The sequence below is a fragment of the Cydia amplana genome, chromosome 1 (genome assembly GCF_948474715.1).
Source record: "Cydia amplana chromosome 1, ilCydAmpl1.1, whole genome shotgun sequence".
Classification (NCBI taxonomy): Eukaryota; Metazoa; Arthropoda; class Insecta; order Lepidoptera; family Tortricidae; genus Cydia; species Cydia amplana.
The window spans coordinates 8430200-8457896 of record NC_086069.1 but is presented as its reverse complement, the minus strand read 5'-3'; the positions used below and the strand labels follow the sequence as shown (position 1 = coordinate 8457896).

The following is a 27697-nucleotide window of genomic DNA, read 5'->3' as shown; positions in this document are numbered from 1 at the left end:
TGACCTGTATTTATGCAGCCAACTGATTCAAATATATCGTATCGATTAAAAACTCACACCAACCGCGCTGCGTTTGATGATTTGTTTTGACGGACGTTATCAAATTGTTTATAAAACTACACGCGTAGGTACTTTAAGATCCAAAGCGAAATGTCAAGGAATTTAATAATTATAAGTTGTATTTAACTTTGTCGTAACTTCCTTAGCACTTATGAAAATAATTAATTTAACTCCAACTTGTAATTTACTAAAATTTACGATGTTTTTAACATGTGGTAAGGAAATCGATTAAGTTGAAGATTATAAATTATAACGTTTAGTCTATGATTATGTTGTATTTAAATTGATATGTCAATTATATACTTTGAGCTTTCATTAGAAAAAACATGTCATACTTTTCAATTATATATCATACATAGACATAACTAGACATATTTTGCCAATATAAATTCAAAATGTTATTCCAGTTTGAGAAGGTAGTCCATTTATTTATACTAAACTATTCGTACGTTAATTATTCCGGCCCCGCTTAAGTTCATTTATATTACAAAAACATAAATACCCTCTAACGTAAGGTGCGAGTTGGACATGATTAAACAGCTTGACAGATCTTTAGATTGTTGCATGAAATAATTACATGCCGTTGTAATGATAGTGCTCAATGCACCTATTAATCTCCGTGTTAACAGCAACCAGGAGTAAATACGGACAGAAATTGGTTCCACACACGTCATACACCAGACAGCGTTGATACATTATGAAAAAGTATTACAGTGGAACTTTGATACCACGAATATCAAGGGAAACTGCAAAAAGTTCGTGTTAACGAATCTTATAGAGGGTATAAATAATTATAAACCGCGAAGGGAATCATTTGTTAGGTATTTTGTCTTAATCGGGTTAAATATTTGGAGTTATGGAGGTTTTGGGCTTTGAATAGAAGGGAATAGCATTTTTTTAATGTGAGGATTTTGTCTTAACGAGTTTCGAGTTAGAGTTACCATTGTATTTTAGTACCTATTATGGTATAATAGAGATAGTCGCTAATTTGCACATAACATACCTAAAAATTAAAAAAATCTTATTCTAATGTTTCTCCATTGACTCTTGGCCTATGAGACACTGTCAATCCCGACGATCCTCGCCTCTAATGCGCATACCTAATGGGTGCTTCACACGCGCTAACGCGTTGCCATGACAAGCTAATTTGGTTGACGCGTGTGAAACGTTAATTGCCATGCTCGACAGGCCGTCGGTATGAAGACGACCTCAGTTTCGAAACATAAATAATTGTTTTTGATAATTTTGTAATTTATCGGATTTTAATGCATGGACTAGGTATGCGGCCTTAAGAAATGATTTAGGTATTTCGGTATACATTTATTCAAGTGAATCTGTATGTATATGAAATAAGCTAAATAAATGGACTGCCTAAATCAAGTCTCCTTAAATCAGAAATTACCAAGTAAAAAAATAATTCATTATTTTGGGTTAAAATCTTAATATCACACACACATCAAATCAAATTTTATAACACTCGCCGCTTGCTATGAAGTAAATAGCAGCAAAGAGTATGGAAGTTTTAAAACAAAAAAGCTAACTGTATACTTTCACTAGAAGCATACATATGTGTATAAGAAAATCGAGTGCTTGTTGCACCGTGGTCAAAGCGTGGAAGGAGTGCCACGCTTCTGGTTCAAACTCCCTAGAGAGAGAAAGCAAATCTACAAAATAGACAGTGAATTATTTCATACACATGAACTCATTAAATGCAAACCAAAAGTCGATCCGTTCACACATGCTCGCACAATTACAGACCGACGGACTGACATACAATAGTCTTATTTAAGAGTGAGCCCGAAAAGGCCTCGCACGACCGTAGACTTAAGTGCTCGTGAGACTCTAGAACAATTTCTTTTATAGTAATTGCCTATAGCATTTGCATAAGGAGGCTCTTCGCAGCCACTATAAGCCCTGCTTACTTTCACAAAATCGTACTTTACTTAACTATATACAGGTAAAATTTTACTTTTCTTGGTATACAATAAAGTTCAGAATCTGGTAATGAGCATTAGTTAGAATGGTTAGATAATTGAAATATTAAAAAATATTTTTGTTCTTTTATCATTGTAACATACTTCAGAAGTGGTCGGTGCCAACACAAATAGCAAGGAGAGGTAATTGTTTCAGTTAATACATGGTATTTTAAATCCAGTGTCCATCGACATAAGGTCTACTACATTACATCATATTGCAAAAATAAGAGCGTAGAGGAAATCAAATTAAGTGGCAAAAAAAATACCTGAAGGATCCTCCAAAGTTTTCAAAATATCCATAGGAAAAAAATCCAACATGTAGCATAGGTACATATAAAAACTGAGTGTTCCTATTTACATAGTAGTTTTTCGTATAAGTAGGGTAAGTATTCTAAGGCATCGGTTTCAGTATACGCAATGAGCCGGTATTTGTTTGGAACCCGGTTAGGAATTTTATATCTCATTGTCTTGGGTTCTCATAGCGCACAGAATTCCTGCTCGGGCCGAGCCTGTTTATTTGGCAGTCATGTTTATGTTATTACCGATGTTCGAATGTACGGAATTCGATGCTTGGCCACTATTCTCGGGTAAATGTTCGAAACAGTAAATACAATGCTTCACAATTGCGATGTTAACCGTGAAACAACTCTATTTGAAGTGCAAGCCTCAATAAATTTAAACTTTTCACTTCATAAAAATAATTTAATTTATACTCAACATTCGTTTTGAAATGGCGTACAAACTTTTATTACTGATTTTTACTATTGTGACGATGAATCTGTTAGTTCCGAATTTTATCATAAAGGTAGGTACACAATTGCATACATAAAGGTAGGGACAAACTGAGCCCACGCAATGCCTTATGAAATCTGGACCCTAAATTTTGTATGCTTAGAAACATATTTTTCATCCAACACGCAACGCATGACAAGTATATTTCTAAGCATACAAATTTCAAGGTCCAGAATTCATAATGCATTGTATATGTTGCGTTGCGTGGGCTCAGTTTGTCCCTACCTTAATTATACAATATTCCGGAGGTCATCCGTATCGTTAGCTTTTAGTTGTAAATATAGGATAGGTACGCCCATATAAGGCTCAGAAAAAAACCGTAATTGATCAAAATTTTAATAAAAGTATCATTTGCAAGTGACCTTTGGCTAATAATGTAAAATATCCAAGTTTGACGAATTCCACTTGTCATAAAAAATCATTAGCGGCTGGCAGAATACAATTATTGAAACAATAGAACATTGTTGAAAAACAAATATGTAGGTAGTTATTGTTAAAACAGGTCTTATCTTATTATTTTCATGATCTTTTTTATTTGTTTTTATATTTATCCAGCCGTCCTTCTCACCATTTATAAAATGCGATTCAATTTAATAAGGCCACATACACACCAGGTACTTATTAAAAATAAAAAGCGGCGCGGCGGGTGATGTTTTGCGGGCGGCAGAAATAACTGGGCACAGATTGACGAGATACATACATTAGGCGACTAACGAACATCTCAATTTAGCTACCCACCTGCCTGCAGCGAGCTTAAATAAACAGTCTATTCGAAATGGAATTTGGCTAGAAGTCGTGGGTGTTTTATTCTATTGCGGCTTGTTATTTTTAAGGGAAAATCCTGTACCAGGTTTAGTTTTCAGTGAATTTTATTATGATTAGCATTAAGTAGGTAAATTAAATAAGCTTTACTGCTTTGCATTGAATATCGACATATTCAAATTTAGATTCTAGGTTTATGAATAAGCCTAGTATCTGAATACTGATGATTGGGGTATATTTTTAACGTAAACACTTAATATGTTACTGCCAAACCAAATTAGTAAGCAGATTAATTAGTCTTCCGATCCAAACAGATAAATTAGCGTCTTATTAATTTGCCAATCGATCAGTTAAATAAACACGAATTAAAACATAGGTGCCTCAGAGCTGTATGTATGCTAATTTAAGCTAAGCGGATAACTTAAATCATAATTTGTAAATGTTTGTAATGTTGGTAAGTACTACGTCTTATGGGTAATTCAGGACTTAATTGGAGGCATTTTTTTTAACATACTTATTACTGGTTCAGTTAAAGTTTAATTTGCATTGACTTCAAGATATCATCCTTTATATTGACTAGCTCGCACCGCCTAATTGTATGTTCCTGTTCGTCATTAAATTTAATGTAACTAAATAATTTGTGAAGCCGCTGGATGGCGTCGGAACGAATGGTCCACTCGTTAAAATCAGTTAGGGCGTTCGTGGGCCATTTGCTGCGACTTGGACTAATGCTCGGGGCAAATACACTATTATATTTGTATTAGAGACGCGGAAAAATAATTTAAGATGAGTAATTCTACAGATAGTTTTTTGCAATAAATTGTGTCCTGATTGCAGTCCACCCTTACGGCCTGAGTCCTTTATATGCACACATTTGAAAATTATAAGCGTAGCCATAATTGATTTTAAGCATACAGGATTCTCAAATTGTAATTTTAATTATATCGTTCCTCGGGGTACGGAGACCGAAGTCTCCCGGCAGTTTCGGGATAACCGCAAGGCACAAGGTGACGAATTGTTATAAAGAAAATAAATAAATATTGGACAATCTTACACAAATCGACCTAGTTCCACTGTAAGCTCAGTAAGGCTTGACTTGTGGCTATTAAACGATGATATAGGTAATGTATACCTATCTAAATTATAGAAATAAATACAAATCCTTATTTAACCTTTAGGACGCCAATGACCGATATATCCGCACCGTAGGTTCAACGCCAAAGACCGATTAATCGATCACAGACCACAGAGCAACATCGACCTACGTGCATATACATAAAGTTCAACTTCAGTTTTGACACTTCAATGATGTGGCGTCTGAGTGACAGCTTATGTGTTTGACACGGCGTGGAAAAGGTTAATTACTAGCGACCCGCCCCGGCTTTGCACGCTTAAACCTTAACAAAATTATACCCTCAAACCTTCTTCAAAAATCTCTCTATTTATAGGTGATGAAAACCGCATGAAAATGCGTTCAGTCGTTTTTGAGTTTATCGCGAACATACAGACAGACTTTGTTTTATAAGACTACACCTTATACAACAAAGTATGTCCGTATGTTAATTTTAATTGCATAAAAGAAAAACTTTATGTACAAAAGGCGAACTTAATGCCATGAGGTATTCTCTACCAGTCAACCTCAGGGCAACGCAGTAAATATTGTAGGTGGTGCATTTGAAAAACCAAAATAAAACATTATTACTTACAAAAACCACCTGTCGTAAATGTTAGCTACCTGTAAAAGAACATACGTAATAAAACCCTCGAGTATTTCTACTATTGAGCTAGAATAAAGAATAAAAAGCAGTACCACATATAAGGGCAATTAGAGACAACTCGAACAATATTAAATTCAATAATGCTTTATTATAACAATGTTAGCAATGCGAGCAACTGGGGCAACTCGGGCTCCTGGCGGTAGGCAGATATTTATCTAATGTGATTGTACCTGTAAGTACCTGCCAGGAATTCCGAGTAAACTCACAAGTGATACACAGTAGCTTAATACAATTGTAGCCGTAAAAACGTAGGTAGTTAAAATGCAGCCAAAACAGCATGCTGTTCACCTTTGACACTAAGCACCAGGCTAAGTATATTGAAAATGGATCATTAAAAATATTAACACAAAATAAAGCAATGTTGATCATACATATTTAAATAAAATTGGACTTAGGCATATCGCTGGCCCAATATTACAGGTTCTATGTGTTGGATGGTAAGATTATACATTTTCCTCAGAAACCCCTAAAACACCACTTTCATAACTAATTGTGCGGAAAGCTTTAGACCTCTGGTACCGCTAGCTAGTCGCTAATAAATTCTAGTCACACAGCGAAAGATAAATTGTACTATTCCTATTCCTAATCAAAACTGGCTCTTATGATTTCGCCCGACTTATCAATATTCTAATCCATCCTCCGTACCCTTTTGAGATAGTTTAGAAAGTGTAAATCCCCTTATACACCGTGGCGGGCCCATTAGACTCAGAATTATTTGATATCTTATCGATATAATCGTACGGCTAGTTATTGTTTATCGTTGTTCCCTATGCCGCCGGTCGAGAAAGTATCGATCGGTTGATTCGATTAATTAATCGATTGTCGCATAAGTGCTGTTTCGGGTGTTTCCGCCGTAGGCGTTGTCTAATTGTTTAATGACAAGCCTGATTAGTAGTCTCCTGCAGTCACCAAAGTAACGTTGTCATAAGATAAGATACTAAGACGATAATGTAGGTACTACCGATCTTATTTACCTATTATTGTTATTTATCTTCCTAATTCCGGGGCACACTTTACTCTAAAACATAAGGAGCCTGGCGAGGTTAGTTCGTAATTTATGTTTAATACTTACTTAAAGACAAAGTTCAGTTCAGCAGGTTAAATTATTAGTTACAATTATACTTAAAAAGCTCGCACTCTGCATTAAGTATGTTTCCCGCATTGCCTCACTATGATCAGAAGTATCAGAACGTTGCGCAAGAACGTAATGCAGCGATGAGATATGTATCGTGCGAGTAGGCTGCTCCAAATCATCGATTGTTCGGATTCTTGTGCGAGCTTGTGGTACACCAAAAGATATGATATATTCATATATTTTGGTTCTGAAAAAACAGCAATTAAGGTCGGTACAGTCAACCAAGATGATTCCTAGGCCACTATATAACCTTATCGCTTTAACTAATGGATGCATGACAGACGGTCAAGTAAATTGATTCTTTAGCAGTTTACGGTCCACTTTACAATCGACACACCTAAACAAATATGTAAAACCAAATTTACCTGAACCGCAAATTGCTAAAGAATACATTTCCTTGACCGTAATTTTTTTTTCCTTATTGGGGAAAAAACAGACATAGGCAGATAATATAAAAAGAGCACAAAGGTTTATACATTAATAAGTGCAACCTACATCCTGAAACAATTCCCACTAAGATTTATAAACCAAGACTGTTTAAGTGGCATTGTCATCGGATTGAGGTATGGAATGTGTGGTATAAGTGTAAGACCTGAGTGGACGTTCGAAGCGGAGCGATCGGCGGGGCGTGCAGCGTGGCGTCGGGCTCCTGAGTGATTTGAGCAGCGTGCACTAAGGCCGCTCCTATACGTTTGCATATGTTTAACATGCACGCCGCACGCCCCGCCCCGCTGAACGCCCAACTCGAGCATCCACTCAGGCCTTACACTAATAGATACTAAACTAATATTGGTACACTGACGATAATAATAGTAATATATGTACATCACTCAATAAGCACTGTCTTAGAAGATAAACAAAATGTTTCATTACGACATGGTTCTATAGTGGCCTAGGAATAAAATTGGTTGACTGTGCCTGTACATAAGAAGGCCCATGATATTTTTAGTGTACCGCACAACACTTTGTTCGCGGTACACTTATGGGATCACTTCGGTCTTGCAAATCAGTTAAATGTGTTTTTCTCAGAAATCGTTTGACGTAGATATCTAAAATTTGGAACAGTTAGCAACTACCACCATTAAAATTATTTTGTTAATTGGTTCCATTGTGTTACGACAATAAAGAAGTTTAGGCTACATGTACGAAAGAGTTATGGGTTGGCATATGCTATACATTTATATGTGTATAAATTAAGTACAATAAAGAATATAAAAAACAATTTACTTTTTTTTATTTTCGTAACACAATCGAATCAATTAACTTAAGACAAATTACAGATCCTTAACTACACTAAACTACGTTTTTTTTGCAATTAAGCGCTAATAGCCTAGCTACTACTGTGTTCCCTGCCCAATTCAACGTATTTCGTATCGTATCTGAAAGCGATGGCTTCTTGTCGCGACACATTACAGTCGTATTAGCCGTTCTATGATTGCACTGTAATGTCTCACTAAACGACATTTACGGTCCAACGATGTGCTTGAGAGACGTAACTGTTGTTTTAATGTTTTTTATTACAATACATTTCGAGAACTAAAGAATAAGTCAGTTGAGGACTGATACTGTATGAATTCTGGAAATATACTAAGGCTTTTTTACAAGGCCATAGTTCTAAGCAGTCCGTCCAAATTATGACTTTAATTTAGCCAATGCATCATAGTGATGCCCTAACCGGCCCTCACCTAATCCTAACCCTAACTTACCTTATATTGAAACAAAAAAAAATGGAGATACGAGTATAAAGCGTTCTTTCTGGTCTCTATTACAAATCTGCTACTGATTTTTTTACAAATTATTACTATACCTAATTTTATATTTAAATTATATTGTATAAATAAATATATTATTAAGTAATGTGTTTGGTTTGTTACAGTTTTCAAACGCTTTGACATCAATCAGCAACAACCTCCGGCTCCTAACTTTGGTTTTTCTAAAGTAAGTAATAATAATAAACTTTTTAATTATTTTGTTTCGTTTTTCAGTGCAACTAAACACTTTTTGACAGACATTTCGTATGTACTTCATAAACAAAATGAGCCCTGTTTCATTGCTCTTGGGTGCATTAATTATGACGCAGACTAATCTATAATTAGCACATACACTTTATCCTTATACAATACACAAATTCCCACGCTTCATAATTCTGTAGCTCATTCAAATAAGCTTCTCCTACCGTCGCTTTCTTTCCTAAGGTGCTCATAATTTGTCAAAAAGAGACCAAAGTATGTGGAACAAACTTCAATAGTTCGTAAGAATACATTAAGAGGGAGTGGTAGCATACCCTCTTATTAACTTTAATTCGCTTGGTTTTAATCATAAGTTGGGAGCAATTTTTCATACTAGCCGCTGTGTGTTACCGTTTTATTTGAACAAATTAAAAAATATACATTTTTAGAGGTCACTTTTTAGTGTTACGATTATTTTGTGTTTAAAAGTTTAGACAACGGAATCCAGAGCCTTCTGTAAAAACCAGTTCTCCATTAAAAGTGTGTATGGTAAAGTCAATATGTTTGGTTGTCCACAATACTAGCAATGTGCTGATAGAGCTCCAGCTCAGATTACTAGATTACCCCATTAAAATCGAAAACCATTATTTTGTATACGTTAGTCAAATACGAGTACCTAAATTATCAAGATATATTTCATAAGCAAAAGGGGTTTTAATAGTTCTATCGCCTATACCACATATGGTTTTATCTTTTACCTTGGTCTTGCAATATTTTAAAGAAAGACCACTTGACCACATATATATTACTTATATATGTGTACAACTCAAACGTGTCCTTATGTCCTTGTCATAAATATAACAGTAATTAGTACAAGTAGTTTCGATCAAATCATTTAAAAATAGCACATGTAACATATATTATTTAAGTCCTTCCGAGGTTTAATGACTAAACACTCCTCGGCTCGCTCATAAAGTATTGTGAACACAGCGCTAATTTCCCTTTAGGAAATGATAACAGAACCGAATACTTTATGTGACAAATACTCGATTGTGGTGTGCTGCGATTGGCTATTCGATTGTGTGCTTATTTAATTTATTCGCGCCATAACTTAGCGGTCGCGGCTAGGCATAATGGAATGAGAGCGTTGGAGAAATGAATTTAAGAGAGTATTTTATTTTGCTAATAAGTTTAAATATAGGTGAGAAACTACATAAGTTACGAGTTTAGATTAAGATTTTCATTTATCATGCATACCTACTTCACTTACTTACTTATTTATTAAGATCACGGGTTGGCTTTAACTTATTTTTTATTAATTTGTCTATCCATAAATAATTTTCCAGTATTTTCAATCTTATGTGAGTCATGGTTTACAATACATTGTCCACGGCTTATCCCTAAAATATATTTCTAACACCATAAACTTTTTTAGGCTCTCAACGGTTTCCTGATGATGATGACGCAAAACGGGAAGTTACTCTACATATCCGACAACGCAGCAGAATATCTTGGACATTCGATGGTGAGTACATTGATACATTCATGTTCATAGCATTAAGTACAGTCTCAGGTTTCGTTGTCATCGTGTGTCGTATTCCGAAATCAACGGATGCCAAATTCAACGGACGGGTTAAAGACCTCGCGAACCTCAGTGAAATTAATATTTATTTAATTTTAATTCAGTAACTTTAATGCCATACGATAAATAACAATATAAAGGTTTCGTTGTAATTTATATTGAATATTGGATAAAATCGCCTGATGAGTAAGGCACAAAGGTTTGACTGTATAAAAAAACCTACCCAATACTCGACCGCGATCCTTTTATCGCATTCAATCAAAATCAATATCAGTTAAGATTTTTCCGACGCCCCGGTGGGTCTTGCTACAAATCGTAGCGCTGACCCCAAATTACTTCTTTACTTTCGCAAATACGTATCTAGTTTAGTCACAAAGTCACTAAAACAACCCTATTATGAGGACGATAACGTTCAATTTTTGAAAGAACGAGATAGTTCCTCGTTAGCCTGCGCCCGCGCCGCCGAATTAATCACAGCGGTTTATTGTTCGGCGCATGTGAGCCACAGGTTGATCTAACTTACTAGTTATTCAATTATTTCTAACAAACCAGTTTAATTGAATTTTGTAAATTAGCTATTTATGAGCAAATCACGCTGCTTTATTTGCAGTTGTGAGAGATTTATTTGTTTAAACCATAGAAGGAAGCGGGTAAATAGATTTATCCTTTACCGGTTGATTCATTTACACGAGCTTTATTAATATGTGTACCTACGGACTTAAACATGAATGCATCGTACGTATCTAATGCATTAATTGACGTGCAGTTTACATTACAGGTATAGTCTGTTTTTCCATTGTTGTTGTTGTTCATATCCTTAATGTTTTAACTTTAGTAATTACTTGTAATTTACTCTACTACACATCAGTATCTACAAGATAATTGTGATTCACCAGGTAAGCTTCTCAAAAATCCCATTTAAAAATAAGTATACATCCTATAGATACGATTTGGCGGTAGGCCCGTGTGAGCCGGCGCTACCTCTGATGTACATAATGACAGCAGTCAATATATTCAAATTGTGATTAATAACCGAGTGTTGCCAACGTTACCTTTGCGTTTGCGTGTTGTATTATTCATGTTATATAAGACAAATTCAGTTAACAGTTAAAGCCTGATACATATCATTGGGTTATATGTTAGGTCTTGACTTAACATACCCATTTATTGTAAAGTAGTATTTATTGTAAATACACTGGAGTTTTGATGTGGCTTTACATTTACCACACTTGTCTGCAACACAGATTTGCCCTATACCAGAAATAAGTGCATTTGGATCATCAATATCCTTAATATTCTGGGCAGTGAGAACTACTATACTAATATGTACTCGTATTTATCATAAATTTAAATTATGTTTACAGCTTTACCGCTGCTTATAAAGCTCAGCAAACAGGGTTTCTTGAGCTTATTTTCTTTTCAATTTTAATTATCAGATACCTAAATACACCGGGTGAAAATTCAGAAGTACTAATATTAGAGAAAAACAAATAGGTAGAATAGCAGATCCTGGGTGAAACAAGGTTATGATAGGTAGGGTTAGATAATAGATGGAAAGAGAAATGTGTATGTAGAAAGAGAATACCTATTTGTAATTTCTTGCATTCCATCGATCACCAGGTTATTCCTAATGTGTTACAAAATAAAGCCCGAAGATACAACATGTTAGCAACAACGTAATTACTAACTTTTATTATTTACACAATCATTACGGTGCGGCTATATCATTTCTAACAATTATAATGTAAGATAGATAATGTTTATCCGAAGTCCATCTCGGCCGATCGCCATAACTCAAGCTCCGGCAGGATTCCCACGATACCATTCTTATGAGCTCCATAATGTAATGATCGATACCAACTATTATTATCTACCAAAACGCCACACTCGACTTTAATTATATACCAATAAAGATCAAACTCTAACGGTATGACCCCAACCTCCGAGCAATATTTTAATGTTATTTTACAATTAAGATTAATGATAAGATTTTAGAATCATTAAGTACTTAATTCAAATATCTAGTTAAAAACAATGCAAGCTTGTTAATACATCGTTTATAAGCGCAAATCGCCGAGTAGGAGTGTCCCGGTAACTGCCCGGAATGCCTGTAAATTATTGAAATATGCCTTTAAAAACTCATAGCTACATACCTTATGGTTATTTCTTTATTAGGAAATACGCATCTGTCTATATTATTTAAAACTATTACGTAGATATGACTCTATTCCATATCTAGATTGAAAATGTATCAAAAAGTGATTAAGATAATTTCGTCTTGTCTTTGCGAAGGAAACCTTTAAACCTAATCAGCTGGCTGTAGGCATTAAATGTTAACGATCGCTTTAGCGCTTGATAAGGAATTAACTTAGCATAAAGTTAACACCCATAAAGCAGCAAAGTGCTAAAACGTATGAACCACACACGTAGCAGCCGACTAGCCAGACAATAGAAACGCACAATTCAATATGCAAACCGAACAATGTAATGATAATGCCATAGACTATAGACAATGCTCTTTCGTCGCGCTAACCACTGTACCGATTTATTGATACTCAGCTATTAATACCTTTGTAATAAAACCAGCCAACTTAATAAGAGCTCTTAAATTGCAACAATTGGGCTATTTTTATTGAACGAAAGACGGCAGGGTAGGTCTTTTCGATCTGGTGCGCGCGAACAGTTCCGCGCCTATGCCTTGGGCAATATGGTATTTATCATTGCTATTGTGTGACTTTGCCCTTTCGCTGAAGGAACTGAAATGACTTTTCACATAGAGATGTGCGATTGTTCATAATGTCAATTGTTATCGTGTCGACGCTTCGGCGATAAATGCGCTGCTATCTGTACGGTGTCCTGCAAGTGTGACATCACATCAATAAATAAGTAAGTACATATAATGTGTCACTATGTACGATCGTCAAGGCATGTGCGTGATGTGCGTATTGTGCGTGTACATGTTCATCATATTATCATATGATACATATGTGTATGTATGTAATCTAAAAACTCAGTATGAAATGTCCCATAAAATATAATAAAATATATTACCTACAGGGCTTTAGGAGGACACAAGAGTCCGCAGCAAGCTCAAGCTTCTCCATACAAACGTAGTTACGCTCTCGTTTTAATTACAAGCATAGATATACCTCATGTCATTGTATGTGCAAAGTTTCATTACAATCCAACACGTAGTTTTAAAATGAGAACGAAACTCCACTTGTATGGGAAGGGGAAATTCGGCCGAGCTTGCTGCGAACTCTTAAGCTTCTTCCTGCTACTTCATCTGCGTAGAACAAATACTTGTCGCAGACCGTCTATTATGATTTATGACGGCTGCGTTTGATGGAATGTCAAGTATTGAAATAGTCTATGCTTGAGTGTGTTTGACTGCGACACAGTGACTTTTATATGAATGACCTGAACAGCTTCTTTAATGGATTGGTTCCTAGCTGATTCTGCGGACAGCCCGAAATGAGATGGCATCCTGAGTGGAACCGTCAGTCAGATTGGAATGGGAAAAGTGTCGCAGTCAACCTCACTACATTCCTATAATTAATATTTTATGAAATCTATCGTTTTACCTATACCGTACATTGAGCATCTTTAATTTACGTGATCGTTTATCTCTCCTCGACATACTTTTATATTCCAGTCCAGGACACATATGGAGGGGGTAGTTTTTATCTTGGAGGGGTTCAAGATGAAAACTATCTTATGTCCTTTCCCGGGACTCTCCATACCATTATTTCATATAAATCGGTTCAGCAGTTTAAGTGTGTAAAGGTAACAGACAGATAGATAGACAGAGTTACTTTAGCATTTAATATTATATAATATTATATTTTTAGTTGGATAGTTTAGGTTTATTGCACAAGGAAAGTATATTGACGGACAACCAAAAGGTATTGTCCACCAGTCAACTATTTGTTACAGCAATGACATTGAGTTTTCTTTAGTATACAAATAATATAGGTTACCACTATACTCAATTACAACATGACTTCTGTTTCTGTTAAACACAATGATATGTTGTAAATCCACAACGATTAATATCATGGTACCTTGTTACCATTCAACATTAAACAAACACTAATTTATAACGCATTTATAATCAGCGTTTTCATATGTCCATCATTAATCTACATATCGAGCGTTAAAATAATAAAGTTATTTGTTACTATGGCGTTCATTGGTGCTTAAGACTTTGTCTCCCAACGCGTGTAGGGTCCGGAGGCTTGTATTCTGACCGTACATTTGTTGGGTGTAATTGAAGCGTATGATGTGGATTACAAATATTCTGACAAATGATTTATTGGGTGTGAGAAGAAGAACTTGACTATGACAGTATAACTACTAGGTTCTGATTCATAATTCAAGTATCTAAATGACTTTCGAACTTCCAAATAAGGTAAATCTAGAAACCTCCTAACCTCGGCTTTGACCTCGTTACCATGTCATGTTAATATATTATAACCTCAACAAATTATATCAATGAAATACAGCTGATGATCTTATTGTACGTAATACAAAATTGGACCAAATGAAGACTGAATCCTATTGAGAGATGGAATATCAAAATCGTATGAAACTCAACGATAGTGAATTTGATACTAACATTGTTTGTACTAATAGTATAGTACAAACAATAATATTTTGGTATAGATAAAACAGGTAAGACTATTATTTAAACATACTGATAAATCTACGTTAACTATTAAATTATGTTTCTATTGAATAATGATGAAAATAACGGCATGGATCACAATAACAGAATACGCATTACCTGAAGATCAAATCCAAAAATCTCACAATCAGACATAACTGGACTGATCATTTGCCGTATCAGCGGTCAATCTAAATGCTAAATAACGGGAACCATGCTGGAATCAATCGAAAACAACGAAACCCGAAGAACTACGGAGAAAGCAGAAAATAATTTCAATGATACCAAAGATATAGAGATAAATTCAATGGACCACCGCGGCGGTATTAACGCTGTAAACAAACAGATGCTGTGAGTAATGAGTGCCGGCCACACTAGCGGATTCTCTTTTTTATTCCATAATTATTTTTTATCAATATGAATATAATTATATTTTGTTTCAGTTTTTAAAGCATAATATCGAGATTTTGTAATGAATCTAACTAAGTAGTTACACGAACAGATCAAGTAACTAAATAAAGAATAATGTCTCTGAGGGCCTACCGCGAACCACGTTCGACGTGTTGCTTCCCTGTCACACTTACGTACGAATTCACAAGTGCGACAGGGAGGCAACACGTCGAACGTGATTCGCGGTAGGCCCTCTGGTATGACTATTTTAAAAGTATCTTACTTATACTTCATGATACTTTCTCAAGGAACTACAATGTGGGGTTCGTATGGGACACCTCTGTAAGTTTCCAGCATCTACATACAGACTACACCAATCACACCACAGAGGCGCGTATGCTAGCCACCAACATAGTGCAAGTAAAAACTCAAAGTTTTATGGTATCTACTTTTGACTAGTTTAAAATAAGGGGAAATCATTTCTGTATTAAACGACATTGTACTTTATACGACACTCTTGTCATCACATTATGTTATTGCGTTATGAGTCATAAATTATGATTATACCTAAGCTATAATAACCGAAGTGGAACCTATAAGTTTTTCGTGAAACTACGGTACACTAAAAGTCTACAAATATAATACATACCTACATCGTAAATTCAGATAAAAACGATACAAAACTTTGTTCACGGCGCACTTAAATATGATATCACTTCGGCCTTGCGAATCGGTTATTTTCCTTCAATGCACTCAGATGCTACTCTCTGTGAGAGGTCTATGAAAGCGGGTGGTATAAAGCCTTTCCTCTTAGGCCGTAATTAAGCAACTACATCAAGCGTTTCATATACATATCACAGTGCTCAAGCGGATCTCTAGTGTGCATAAATTGCATTGTTCACATGTAGGCCCATCACTGCCCGGGGCGGATCCGCCCACGAGGAATTAGTTTATTTGTACACAATTAAATTATTTTCACTTAGTGCATTATGCTGTAAGGAGGTTAGAGCCAGTGCTGGTGGTCTAGGGCTTTCAAGGAAGAATGCAAGAGGTTTCGTTGTGTGTGTGTGTGTGTGTGTATATTAACGTCCGCCTGAATTTCCGTACTAAGCTATACAAAATGTGTTTATATAATAAATCACATAACATAGCCCATAGATATATGTAGGCGAAAACATTTAGTTCCCATCTGCTATCCGCACAAAACACCGTAGTTGAACTCATTATATATTTAAGCGTAAGACTCTTGTTGGTGGAGCAATTTCCATGTTTGGCGGTCCTCTACATTTTCTTTGACAGCCTGGTACGACAACTCACACTAGTAATAATAGGTGCATAAAATTAAAATGTCAAATAATCAACTTCCGTGAGATAATTATATATTCTCTAACCGCCAACAAATGAAAACTGCCATTCTGATTTGTCAAAATATATATTCTAAATACAATGGAATAGAAAGCCATTTTATAGGTCTCACGTACATCTTCTAAGCATGAGAGTGGTGTTTTGGTATGGTATTATAATATTATCATAAAAAAAATTCAATTACGGGAATCGAGAATGACAACCCTTTGTTGTCATGCATGAAACATGACATTCAAATACATACCCACGCGAGTAGGTATTTAAAATACAAACAATTGCCCAATTACTGCCACATAGGAATTCAATACAAATAGAGCAGCGATGTAAAAAAAAAGGCTTTTCTATTCTATTCTATTCTAAAAGTAACCAACCCCCGCGTCCCGTCAATTTGCCCCCACACAGCGGTGCGCACGCGCGCTATTATGTCTTAACGCAGGGCGCGCGACAGGTGGGCGGGGCGTGACGCGTGACCCCAAGCAGGGTTGCCACGCGTGCTATAGTTATTTCTAAAAATGTAAGTAGTACATGTATGTATTTTAGTCTAATTTATGTTTCAGTATAGGTCACATACAAGGTTATAATGGTAAAAATATGTTTTACAATATTAAAATTATAACTAACTACTTTAATATTGTAAAACATATTTTTACCATTATAACCTTTGTATGAAAGAGCGAATACCTCCTAACACAAGTGTCAAACTTAAAAGGAGGATTCGATACCTAGGCAAAAACTGGTTAAAAATAAACAAATTTTGAATTTTTATATTTGACATACGTGTGATACTACACAAATGGTAAATACCAAGGCAGAACAAATTCGACCCTTACGTTGTCTATTAAAACATCTTGACCTACATGACGTAAAAGTTATTATTAGGGTATATAGGTATTAGCTGTATGTAGTAGATATAATCAAAAGTCGAAGAAAACTACATAAGAATAAAAAAAACTATTCTTGGTTCCTTGTTATGGCATCCCTACCATGCTACACAATGCTTGCAATCTAGAGGAAATTTTCTTTCACTCGCTATGATTTAATTAAAGTTATTTAAGCTGTCTCGGGCTAATTGAAAGTTTACTCGGAAAGGTAAGAAATTGTTCTACAACTTATATTTGACCCCGACGTAGGAGCACAGGGGTCACTTTGGAAATTATTATTTCCTCGGATTTTAAGTTTTAACTTATGCTATCAAATATGGGTGTACACTTTTACAGGTAACACAGATATACATAGATTAAGTTGTTATTTCTTAAAGTAAAACTATTATGGATACGAAATTGAAAGCTAGTATAATTAAACTCAATTTTTATGTTATGATATTGACAACAATACAGGTAACTTACTAGTTATAATTTTAATTACCATTATATTACTAATTTGGTTAATATTTCCTTAATTGTGCATAAATACACATACCTATTATGGATCTGCATGTCAAAACATTCATTACCTTATAGCCCAAAAATAAGAAAAGTGCCTTTGATATCAACTTGTAGTTTCGGATGCCGGGCAATGTGTCGTAATCAGGTCTTGTGGGTTTTAGGGAACTGTACCTACCACTAATGAAATCCAAAGTGTCGTACTGTACATTTCCGCCAAAACCACGGTAGGCTACGCGTCTAGACCCCAGGCAACGGTACAAAGGTGCCGGGCGCGCGATTAAAATAATACCTTGCGGTCGCTCACTGATGAAAATGTCGACGCAATCTCCCCTAAGTATACGGCTGTTTAAAAATAAAAGCGTTTAACGAACTCTGCGGCGACGGGTTCCGCAATTACCATTCCATGCTAGCATTTCTTTTGTTTGGCTAGATACTTTTTATGCGGTACGAGTACTGTTGCTTGAGCAGTATGTAGATATTAATGCAATGTATTCTTATAAAAATGCTATCATATAACGTGCTATGATAGCACCGCTATCCTTTCCCGTGTAAGAAGGCTGATCTGACGCTGTCAACTAGAACTCTCCACGGCTATATCTTATATGTGTTGTCAATATGCTTCCCTATTTAAAATCAGTTCAAATCAGACATTCGACTTTTTGTGCTTCCATTTCTGACGTTAATTACTTCCATGTCGCAGTTTAATAACTAGCGTATTAATTGCGGCCGCACACATGGAATGTCGTCGTAAAACTCTGACAGCCAGAACAAGTCCAAATACTCGTACGACAACAGAAGCATACAGTTCTCACAATAGCTCTTTTTCTACAGGAAGACCTGCTTATCCACGGGGACAGTGTGTACGACGTGATCGACAAGCAAGACCAGCAGGCGGTGAGAGGGGAGCTGTCGCGGGCGCCTGCGGACGGTGAGGACCGCGTGTTCCTGTGCCGGATGAATGTGGCCAGGAACGCGAGGAGGCAGATGCGATTTGGTGACCAAAAGGTGAGCTAAATTGTGTGCTTGATGGAATTACATAGATGCACGCGGTTATGTTTTAGGTGCATAACCAATTTCATTGTACAGTCGCCATCAGATAGGCAGAGCGGCCGAGGTGTTAAAAATATCCGAACACGCAACTCTAACGCCTTGACAATAGAGGCATGTTCAGGTGTTTGTGAGCACCTTGGCCGCTCCGATATAATCTGATGGCGACTATCCCGGTAAGCCTATAGCTATGTTTATGTTACTATCATTCTTTTGTAATTGATGCAATTAGCAAGGAAATGAGTTGTCTTTCTGATGCACCGCGTGTATCGCGATCATGATGAATGTAGATTTTTTCTCGCAATTTAGACCTCGTTGAACCCAATAATCGTACTCCCGTGGAGTCTTCTATAAATATCTAATTTCTATATCACCCCTTCTTAAAACATTTATTCAACCGCACAATTTTTCACGTTAGTAGAATTACTTGGATATCGCTCTCAAAATGAATAATTAGGACACACAAGAAACTGAAAAAAAGAAACATCTCGAAGTGTAGAAAATGCAGTCTTTAATGATTTCAGCAATTTTAAATATTAACATTATATTGGATTCCATATACCTACTATAACATATTACGCATGTTATTATCTAGGTAATATTGGAACGTAACAGTTACCTACGTTTCAAAGTTATTAAGCTAATCTTTCAATGCCTAATTTTATTAATTTAGGCATTGATATATTCGCAATGGACAATTATAACCGATCTAAGCGAATAATTTTTAATTACATATCTATGCCAATTGAATACCTTATGAACTAGTTTGGCATGATATGTATTTGGCATCATTATACATCAGGCTCATCCTGCATGTTTGACAGTCTAATTTTAACTTTTTTTACTCTGATTGAAATAGTTGCCTATCTTATTACTTTTTACATTACTTTGACAGCTGCGTACCTACGTACAGTTGGTTATTAACAAAATGGTAATTAAAAAGTTGTATTCGAAAGTTAATTAATATAGTACAGAAATCGTCAATACGGGTACCAGTGTTCTGCAATTAGGGACCCGTCAGTGAAATTGGAATATTTAAAAAGGTAGGTACCTACAATATTTTCGGAAAATATTCAAGATGTCCAATACCTAGTACAAGTTATCATTTGAACTATCGTTTTTATTTAGAAAATCGTTAAAGAACTTATTTTGAACTCCGGTTTCTCTTTTCTGTTATAAAAAACATCAGAAACTTAAATACTTAAACATAATTACCGTAATTTACGTACGGAACCAATAAAGTTTAATTCTACTACATACTTCCACTAGTTTCTAAACAGCATATTATAACACGTGACCTGAACGATGCGAGAGTTCAATTTTGAAATATTACGTAAAAAATTGATGAGAGCATAATTAACGAGTTCACTTTCAAATAATTTAAGTGAATATTAAGTATCGTATACAAAAAACGTACAGGTGCTCGTACACATTGATGAGTAGAGTGTCAGAGTGTGATATTGTCTCGCTATTAGTATATGAATAGGTAATACTACCCGTAAAGATAAGTTATAATACTGAGTTATATTTTATGAAGGTAGGCACCTTCATATAATATAGGCATTCATTCATATAATATAGGCTTCATTCTATATAGGCATATATTCTTGTGAATCGATTATATGCATTAACACTTGCTACGGATACCTACATTTACTATCATTTTTCAATTACTGAAAAAATATACATATATATATATATATATATATATATATAAATATCTGGGACAAAATATAAAAAGTCAAAAAATTACGTTTTCCCAGAGATACGACATAGCTAACTCCGCATTAGCAACTTCTGCCTGTTACCTCTTCACGCTTAAAGCGCTGAGCCGATTTAGAAAAACATTAGTATTTAGATAGATTCAAGTCCGGGAAGGACAAAGGGTAGTTTTTATCAATCAGAAGTCAAGTCTATTCAGTCTTGATTGATATAACTCACTGTATTAATATGTATTACTATCACTCAAGTAATTTAACTAATTTACTCTTTTATAAAGGCGTGAAACGAAACAGCATAGATCTTAAGCCTCAACTCCAGATGTCCAAACCCACTCCGTCGAAACATCGAAGCTTTTACACGAGGTACTTAATTGAAAGAGCACGCATTAGCCTGAGAATCGTTTGGTAATTATTTCCTTGTGGTAGTAAACCCGCTATAACCAGCTTATCTGATGGTTCTGTTTTTATTAGCACTGTTTTTATCATCACAAATGAGCTAGTTATTTTTTTCTTGGCTTAAGACTTTCCGCAGGTATAATTTTAACATTAACAATTTTTTCGAAACGTATGAATAATATTTTTGTCTTTCTGATTTAATATTTAAAATGAATAAATAAGTCATTTTAATATTCATAATTATGATAGAGAGACTAGGTACCTCCACAATATGTCATTAAACAGTTACAAAATGTGACTCTTCGCAGCCCCGCATACAATTTTACTTTTCCCATTTAGGAATAATAGAAATCACGTCATTTATGGTGCGATTTTTAATTAACATTCTTTCTGCCATTGATTCTGACACATTGATTCTGTCCACATCACACTAAACTACTATGATGTTTATGATAACTTCACACATAGGTACCTACTCGTAATAAGCGGATATCATAGTTCTGTCTTGTAAAATAATTGACGAACTGACTTACCAATGATGATCATTAGTAGTATTTTAGATCTATAAAACTTTTACTCTTTTATAGCTGAAGCCTATATTTTATCGATTACCGTTTGATTTACTGGCCGGTAAAGGTTAGCTTTTTGGACAAGTTTATGATGAGAGGCAGGCAAGCATTTATTTATTACCATTATTTACAGGCGTAAATATTGGATTGATATTAAATTTGGCGTAAAGAACCTATATAAGTAGGTATACAGCATGGAGTTTTTCAATGCGGCGCTAAGGGCAGCTAGCTACCTGATCCCGTGCTGTTACGAGAAAATGGTCTAAGAAGACCATTCTTTACTGTTTAATTAAGGACAAGTTACATTTAAAGGGGTTTGGAGAACATGTAGTTTGCGAAAAAAATCGTCGTTTTTGAAAAACACTCTTGTTGATGCCATTGAGTTTCGTTTCCATCCAGAATCAAAAGCTTCTTAGAGATCAACCTAAATTAGGGCTTTAGAAAGCCCACAAAGTAAAGAAAATATTTTTCATACAATGTAGTATGAAAAAAAAAATTATAAATGGAAATATTTTCAGATCTTACTACTATTATTAATGGGTTAAATGAATGTCCAATATTTATGCAATCTCCCACGCTAAATGGGAGCCAGGCTAAACATGAAACGTTTGAGAATAACTAATGCACGCAGTCGCGGCCAACTCGTAGGCGATTAATAAACTCGCGCGTGCGACTCCTTTAATATGTGACGTTATCTATGAAAAGGGACCTTATTGTCGATGGCGCTTACGCCTGCCCCATATTAGTATGCTTACGTAGGTACCCTACTGTAGAGGTAATGTCACTAGTCACTCTGCACTTCTTTTTGTCGAAACATTAGCGAATACCACAGCCTGTTGCGAGAGTGCACGGGTTATTTGCCACCTAAATCAGAGGCTAGTAAGACCTTTAACCCTACCTACAACCTGATCTGTTATTTTACTGTATTTACCGCTGTCATAAGGCATAAAAGTCAGATTTTTTTAACTTTCTCTAATCCACGACATTAGAGAACGTGAAATATTAATAATATTGTGGAAAAGGTATAGGGTTTTAAACTATAACTGAACAATTTTATTAAAGGATATTAGTGCCTGATTTTATTATATTAACAACATTACATTTTGTCAAAAATGTTTAAATCCCACACCTTATAAAAAATATTGTTAGTAATTAACTTTTTATTCAATACTTAATTTATTTTAAAGAAGAGTATTTTTAAAGGCTAATAACAATATAGGTACGCGCTTGCGGGTGATTGGTGGTATTGTTATAACAATAAGGTCCTTAACAATACTAGCCGCCTTAACTGTTTGTTCGCGTAAAATTAGCCAGTTTAATGAAGTTTTAATAGGTGCATTGGTAAATTTTGTGTAGGGGAAGCGGGGCAGCTTGGTCCACTTTTTTTTTTTAATTGATTTTAGGCCCCAGAATGAACTCAAAATACATTATTTTTGTACTTAGTTGATGACAAATTTACTAAGGTATACAAAGTATATCTTGTTTTGTTAAATTTATAGCCAGTAAAAGAAATATATGGATTTTAACAAAAAATGGGGTTTGTTCAATTGTGCCTCACTTGCAGGGCACTTTGATACATTACATGGGACACTTTGATACATCATTTTGGGGTACTTTGGCACGTGAATCAAAGTGCCCCGTAAGTGTTTCAAACTGCCCCGCAGAGCATACGTTACAGATCAACTCAGTTAGCTGACCAGTAGTAAACTTTTTAAACATTATAAAACGTCTATTAAGTGCGGTGCTATTAGAACATACTACAGTTATTAAGCAGGTGCACTAAAACAACAATAAAAAAGCTTTTAATGAAATCAGTGTCAGTTTTTGACAAAAAGCTACTTGAGTTGTTTTAACTTTTCTTTGTCAATTTTGTTTATCTTTGTACGTTCGCACTATTCACTAAAAACATTATTTCAATTTTTTTCTTAACATAAAAACTGGCAGGGGCACTTAGATATGTTCAAAACTGCCCCAATCTTTATTGTACCAAAGTACCCCAATGGTCAAATAAATTAAAAATCCTTTATTAAAAATATACTATTAAGTATTACTTTAAAATAATAAGCTAACTTTATTTCTGAATAAACGTACTTAGCGCTCATTATGATGTTCATCAGATAAAGTCTAAAATTTCGCACCAAGTCTCGAAAAAAAATTATAATTTATTTAATATGCAACCGCGGAAACACGTTTTCACGCACCAAGCGACAACGGCTGGCAGGAGAGATGTGCCGAAGGTGGTATCTCACTCACACATCCAAAGCCACGTTCTAGCATTGTAGAAGGTCAACATAAGTTTTTAGTTAAGGAATTAGTGTGGGTGTTCAAAACTGCCCCTTGTGCCTATTTACCCCGCTTTCCCCTAGTTATGTAAACTGAGCTATCAACATCAATGTATCTATCTATCTATCTAATACCTTTAAACGAGCAATTCTTGCATATTTATTTATTTATATATATTTTTTTTTGGGGATCTCGGAAACAGCTCTAACGATTTCGATGAAATTTGGTATTGGGGGTTTTCGGGGGCGAAAAATCGATCTAGCTAGGTCTTATCCCTGGGAAAACGCGAGTTTTTGAGATTTTATAAGCTCGGTCTTCCAGATATTATAATTTAACAACGATATTACAATAATCTTACCCCTTATTCAACATGGCACGATTCTTTCATTGGCCACATGGCTTTCTGAAACAAATATCGGATCACTTAAGTAAGTTTTTAACTACTAAAACAATATTTTTTCTTTGACAATTCGTATAAGAAAACTAAATGGTTTTGAGTTTTAGTTTGTGCTTTACAAATATACGGACAAACTTTTGTTACTATTCAGTTAAGCCCTGAAACTGTAGCACGGAAGCCTTGACGAAAACACTAGCTATAGCTGCCAGCCTGCGCAATGCGCACTTATTATGTGGCATTATGTTAATGATGATCTAATAAAATTATTTGTGAGTTACCTCATTTGTGTCATTCTTACATTTTCAGTGCAACAACATTTCATAATGTACTTATATGTAGATACCCTGTGTTTTGCTACGGACGACAACATTTTTTAAACTTCAATGAAATACAGAAGTTGTTGCCTTTTTAGGGTTCCGTAGCCAAATGGCAAAAAACGGAACCCTTATAGATTCGTCATGTCTGTCTGTCTGTCTGTCCGTCTGTCCGTCTGTCTGTCCGTCCGTATGTCACATCAGCCACTTTTCTCCGAAACTATAAGAACTATACTGTTGAAACTTGGTAAGTAGATGTATTCTGTAAACCGCATTAAGATTTTCACACCAAAATAGAAAAAAAAACAATAAATTTTTGGGGTTCCCCATACTTAGAACTGAAACTCAAAAAAATTTTTTTCATCAAACCCATACGTGTGGGGTATCTATGGATAGGTCTTCAAAAATGATATTGAGGTTTCTAATATTATTTTTTTCTAAACTGAATAGTTTGCGCGAGAGACACTTCCAAAGTGGTAAAATGTGTGTCCCCCCCCCCCCCCCCCTGTAACTTCTAAAATAAGAGAATGATAAAACTAAAAAAAATATATGATGTACATTACCATGTAAACTTCCACCGAAAATTGGTTTGAACGAGATCTAGTAAGTAGTTTTTTTTATACGTCATAAATCGCCTAAATACGGAACCCTTCATGGGCGAGTCCGACTCGCACTTGGCCGCTTTTTTATTTAACATAACTTTCAAGAAAGATAATTAACAAAATGTCGTCGAATAATTCGCGCATAACTCATACCTTACTACAATTATATTGACTTTATCTAAAATTTATAATGACATTATTATAAATTGAATAATAAATCACAAAACGAAATAATTTAGCACTTTGCAACGCAATAAGGAAATATCCTGTACATTGTTTATGATAATAAGGGCCTGAGTTATAGGTTAGTTGACAATAAATGAATTAGAAGTTTCAACAACACCTTCTAGTATAAGGTGTAGACGGGTAAATCCAAATAGCTACTAAAGTTTGTCGGATAATTCCGAAAGTGGACCCAAATACGATTTAATTGTGAATGTTTTCGGAATTAGCCGACATTCTGAAGTATTCTGTTTAACCGAATATACCTTGTCTTATTAAGGTACTTATGTTAATGATCCTACAATGATTTTACGTGATATATCTTAACCTTATTCAAATCTTGCAGCAGTTGGGGGAACTGGCTATATTAAAAATATGTCATATAACATTGGTATTACATTTAAAAATGTATATAAGTACATTTTGAATACAAAGCTATATCTATGTATATATTTTAATTCCTACAAACAGATACCAACTAAACAAACACAGTTTGCTCAATCTCTTAGTAGTTTCAGCTATCCAGGGACCGGTATCGGTTGATGAAGTTAAGAACGACGGCCACTAATGAGGCTTATCGACGCGCCGCCGCGATGACACGGCCGATGGCTGCGTTTGCGCATTGAACACGCCCCTTGTTAGTGGACAGTCACTGTGACAGCAGTTTATAACAGCCTTATGGGTATGGTCGTATAGGTCAAAGACTGATAGGACCTGCCAAAGCGACCAACAATCCTATCATTTTAATAAAAGAAAATCCGCTAATCCGCTTCGTAAGTCTCACTATAACAAGTACTTTATTTCTAATGCAAACGTACTTATGACAACTACTGCGACAATAGTCCTACTCGTAGCTAATATTATTTACAAAATGATTGCGCTGTTATTATTTCCACTCCGAATTAAGTATTGTCGTATAACAGAATTTACAGATATGATGTCAAAAGATTATTGCATACCTACCTTTAATCCTCGTCGAAATGTTCAATACTATTAAAAAACATATTTTCACTTGCGTAATCGTCATCGCCAGTGTCGTCGCTATCAAAATTTTCTCGAATCAATAAGTCTTTCAGCTCGCATTTTTCATTATTCCGCCTTCTTTTATTAACACAAGAACGATCTACCACTTGGTAAAACGCAAAACCAACACCTGCTATAATACCAGTCCATAAAACAGTGTCATACTTTGTCCAACCTTCAGTACTAACTTTATTACTCTTATAATATTTGGTGACAGTTGTTTTCACTACTTTTTTAACTTTAAATGGATAACTGTTCAGAGTTTCATGGACATCAATAGCCAATTGGTGAAAAACAGATCTTTCGAGCCAGTCTGCTAGATGTCTTTTATCAAGTTGACGTAATCTGCGTGCTACGTCCACGTGGCTCCTGCCTTTGCCACCGCCTTTTGAGACTTCACTGTTCCATGCCAATAGGAGTTGTAAACAAGGCACTTTTTTGGGAACTTTTTTCACTGCTTCTGATATACTGCTAGGAAGCGCATAGTTAAGGTTCTGCAAAGATACTACCAGTTTACGACAATCGGTTATAGATAAATGCTTTGCTATGTAGGTAAAATCTGATTTGGTCATGTCAATAGTACATTGCACAAGAAAGAAATCTTGGGAATAAATACAAAATAGAATCCACACAATCCCTAGTTTAGTTCTCATATTTCGTTAAAAAGTCAATTTCATTGACATAGGTATGTGATGTATTGGTGACATATTTCTCCAAAGACCAAAAAGTCAAATAGTATATAGGTGGTGATAGGACAATGGTTGTTTCAATGGTGTTCTAAAACAGTAGGTATTAAAGCCTAACCAGTAATATATGATCATTGTCAAGAGGACGCTGTTATTCTTATGTATAGGGTGTCAGTTCAGTATAGTATGAAAAAAATAGTTCCAGAGAAATTCCGCAACATGGCGCGTGATCATATATAATATCTGGGCGACCGAGCTTTGCTCGGAAAACATCAAAAATTCAAAAATGCGCGTTTTCCCAGAGATAAGACCTAGCTAACCCCCATATAGTAAATTTCATCGAAATCGTTAGAGCCGTTTCCGAGATCCCCGAAATATATATACATATAAATAAATAAATAAACTAACAAGAATTGCTCGTTTAAAGGTATTAGATTCCTGGTTAGGCTTTACACGCAATCAAAGAACCAAAAGAAAGAAAATCGTAAAAGAAAAATCTGGTAAGTTACAGTAGTTTCTTAGTAATTTGAACTGATCTCTGACCCGGTTTTTTCTCATTCAATCTTAGGCGTTTGCTTGTGTTTTTCTGGTCGTAAG

At 35.3% G+C, this 27697-nt stretch overlaps 3 protein-coding genes across 5 annotated transcripts in view; 2 read left to right on the top strand and 1 right to left on the bottom strand.

Moving 5' to 3' along the window:
- The window catches only part of LOC134663192 (golgin subfamily A member 5), a 379694-nt gene that overhangs the window by 70307 nt on the left and 281690 nt on the right, over positions 1–27697 (top strand). The window lies entirely within an intron of this gene.
- The window catches only part of LOC134663181 (PAS domain-containing protein cky-1), a 144966-nt gene that overhangs the window by 70926 nt on the left and 46343 nt on the right, over positions 1–27697 (top strand). For both annotated transcript variants that reach the window (XM_063519563.1, XM_063519554.1), the window contains exons 4-6: positions 8380–8441; positions 9888–9977; positions 18672–18845. In XM_063519563.1, coding sequence (XP_063375633.1) covers positions 8380–8441; positions 9888–9977; positions 18672–18845 — 326 coding nt within the window. The remainder of the gene's footprint in view (positions 1–8379; positions 8442–9887; positions 9978–18671; positions 18846–27697) is intronic.
- Positions 26357–27039, bottom strand: LOC134652918 (uncharacterized). The gene has a single exon (XM_063508156.1). The coding sequence runs from the start codon at positions 26984–26986 to the stop codon at positions 26357–26359; it is 630 nt and encodes a 209-aa protein (XP_063364226.1). The 5' UTR covers positions 26987–27039.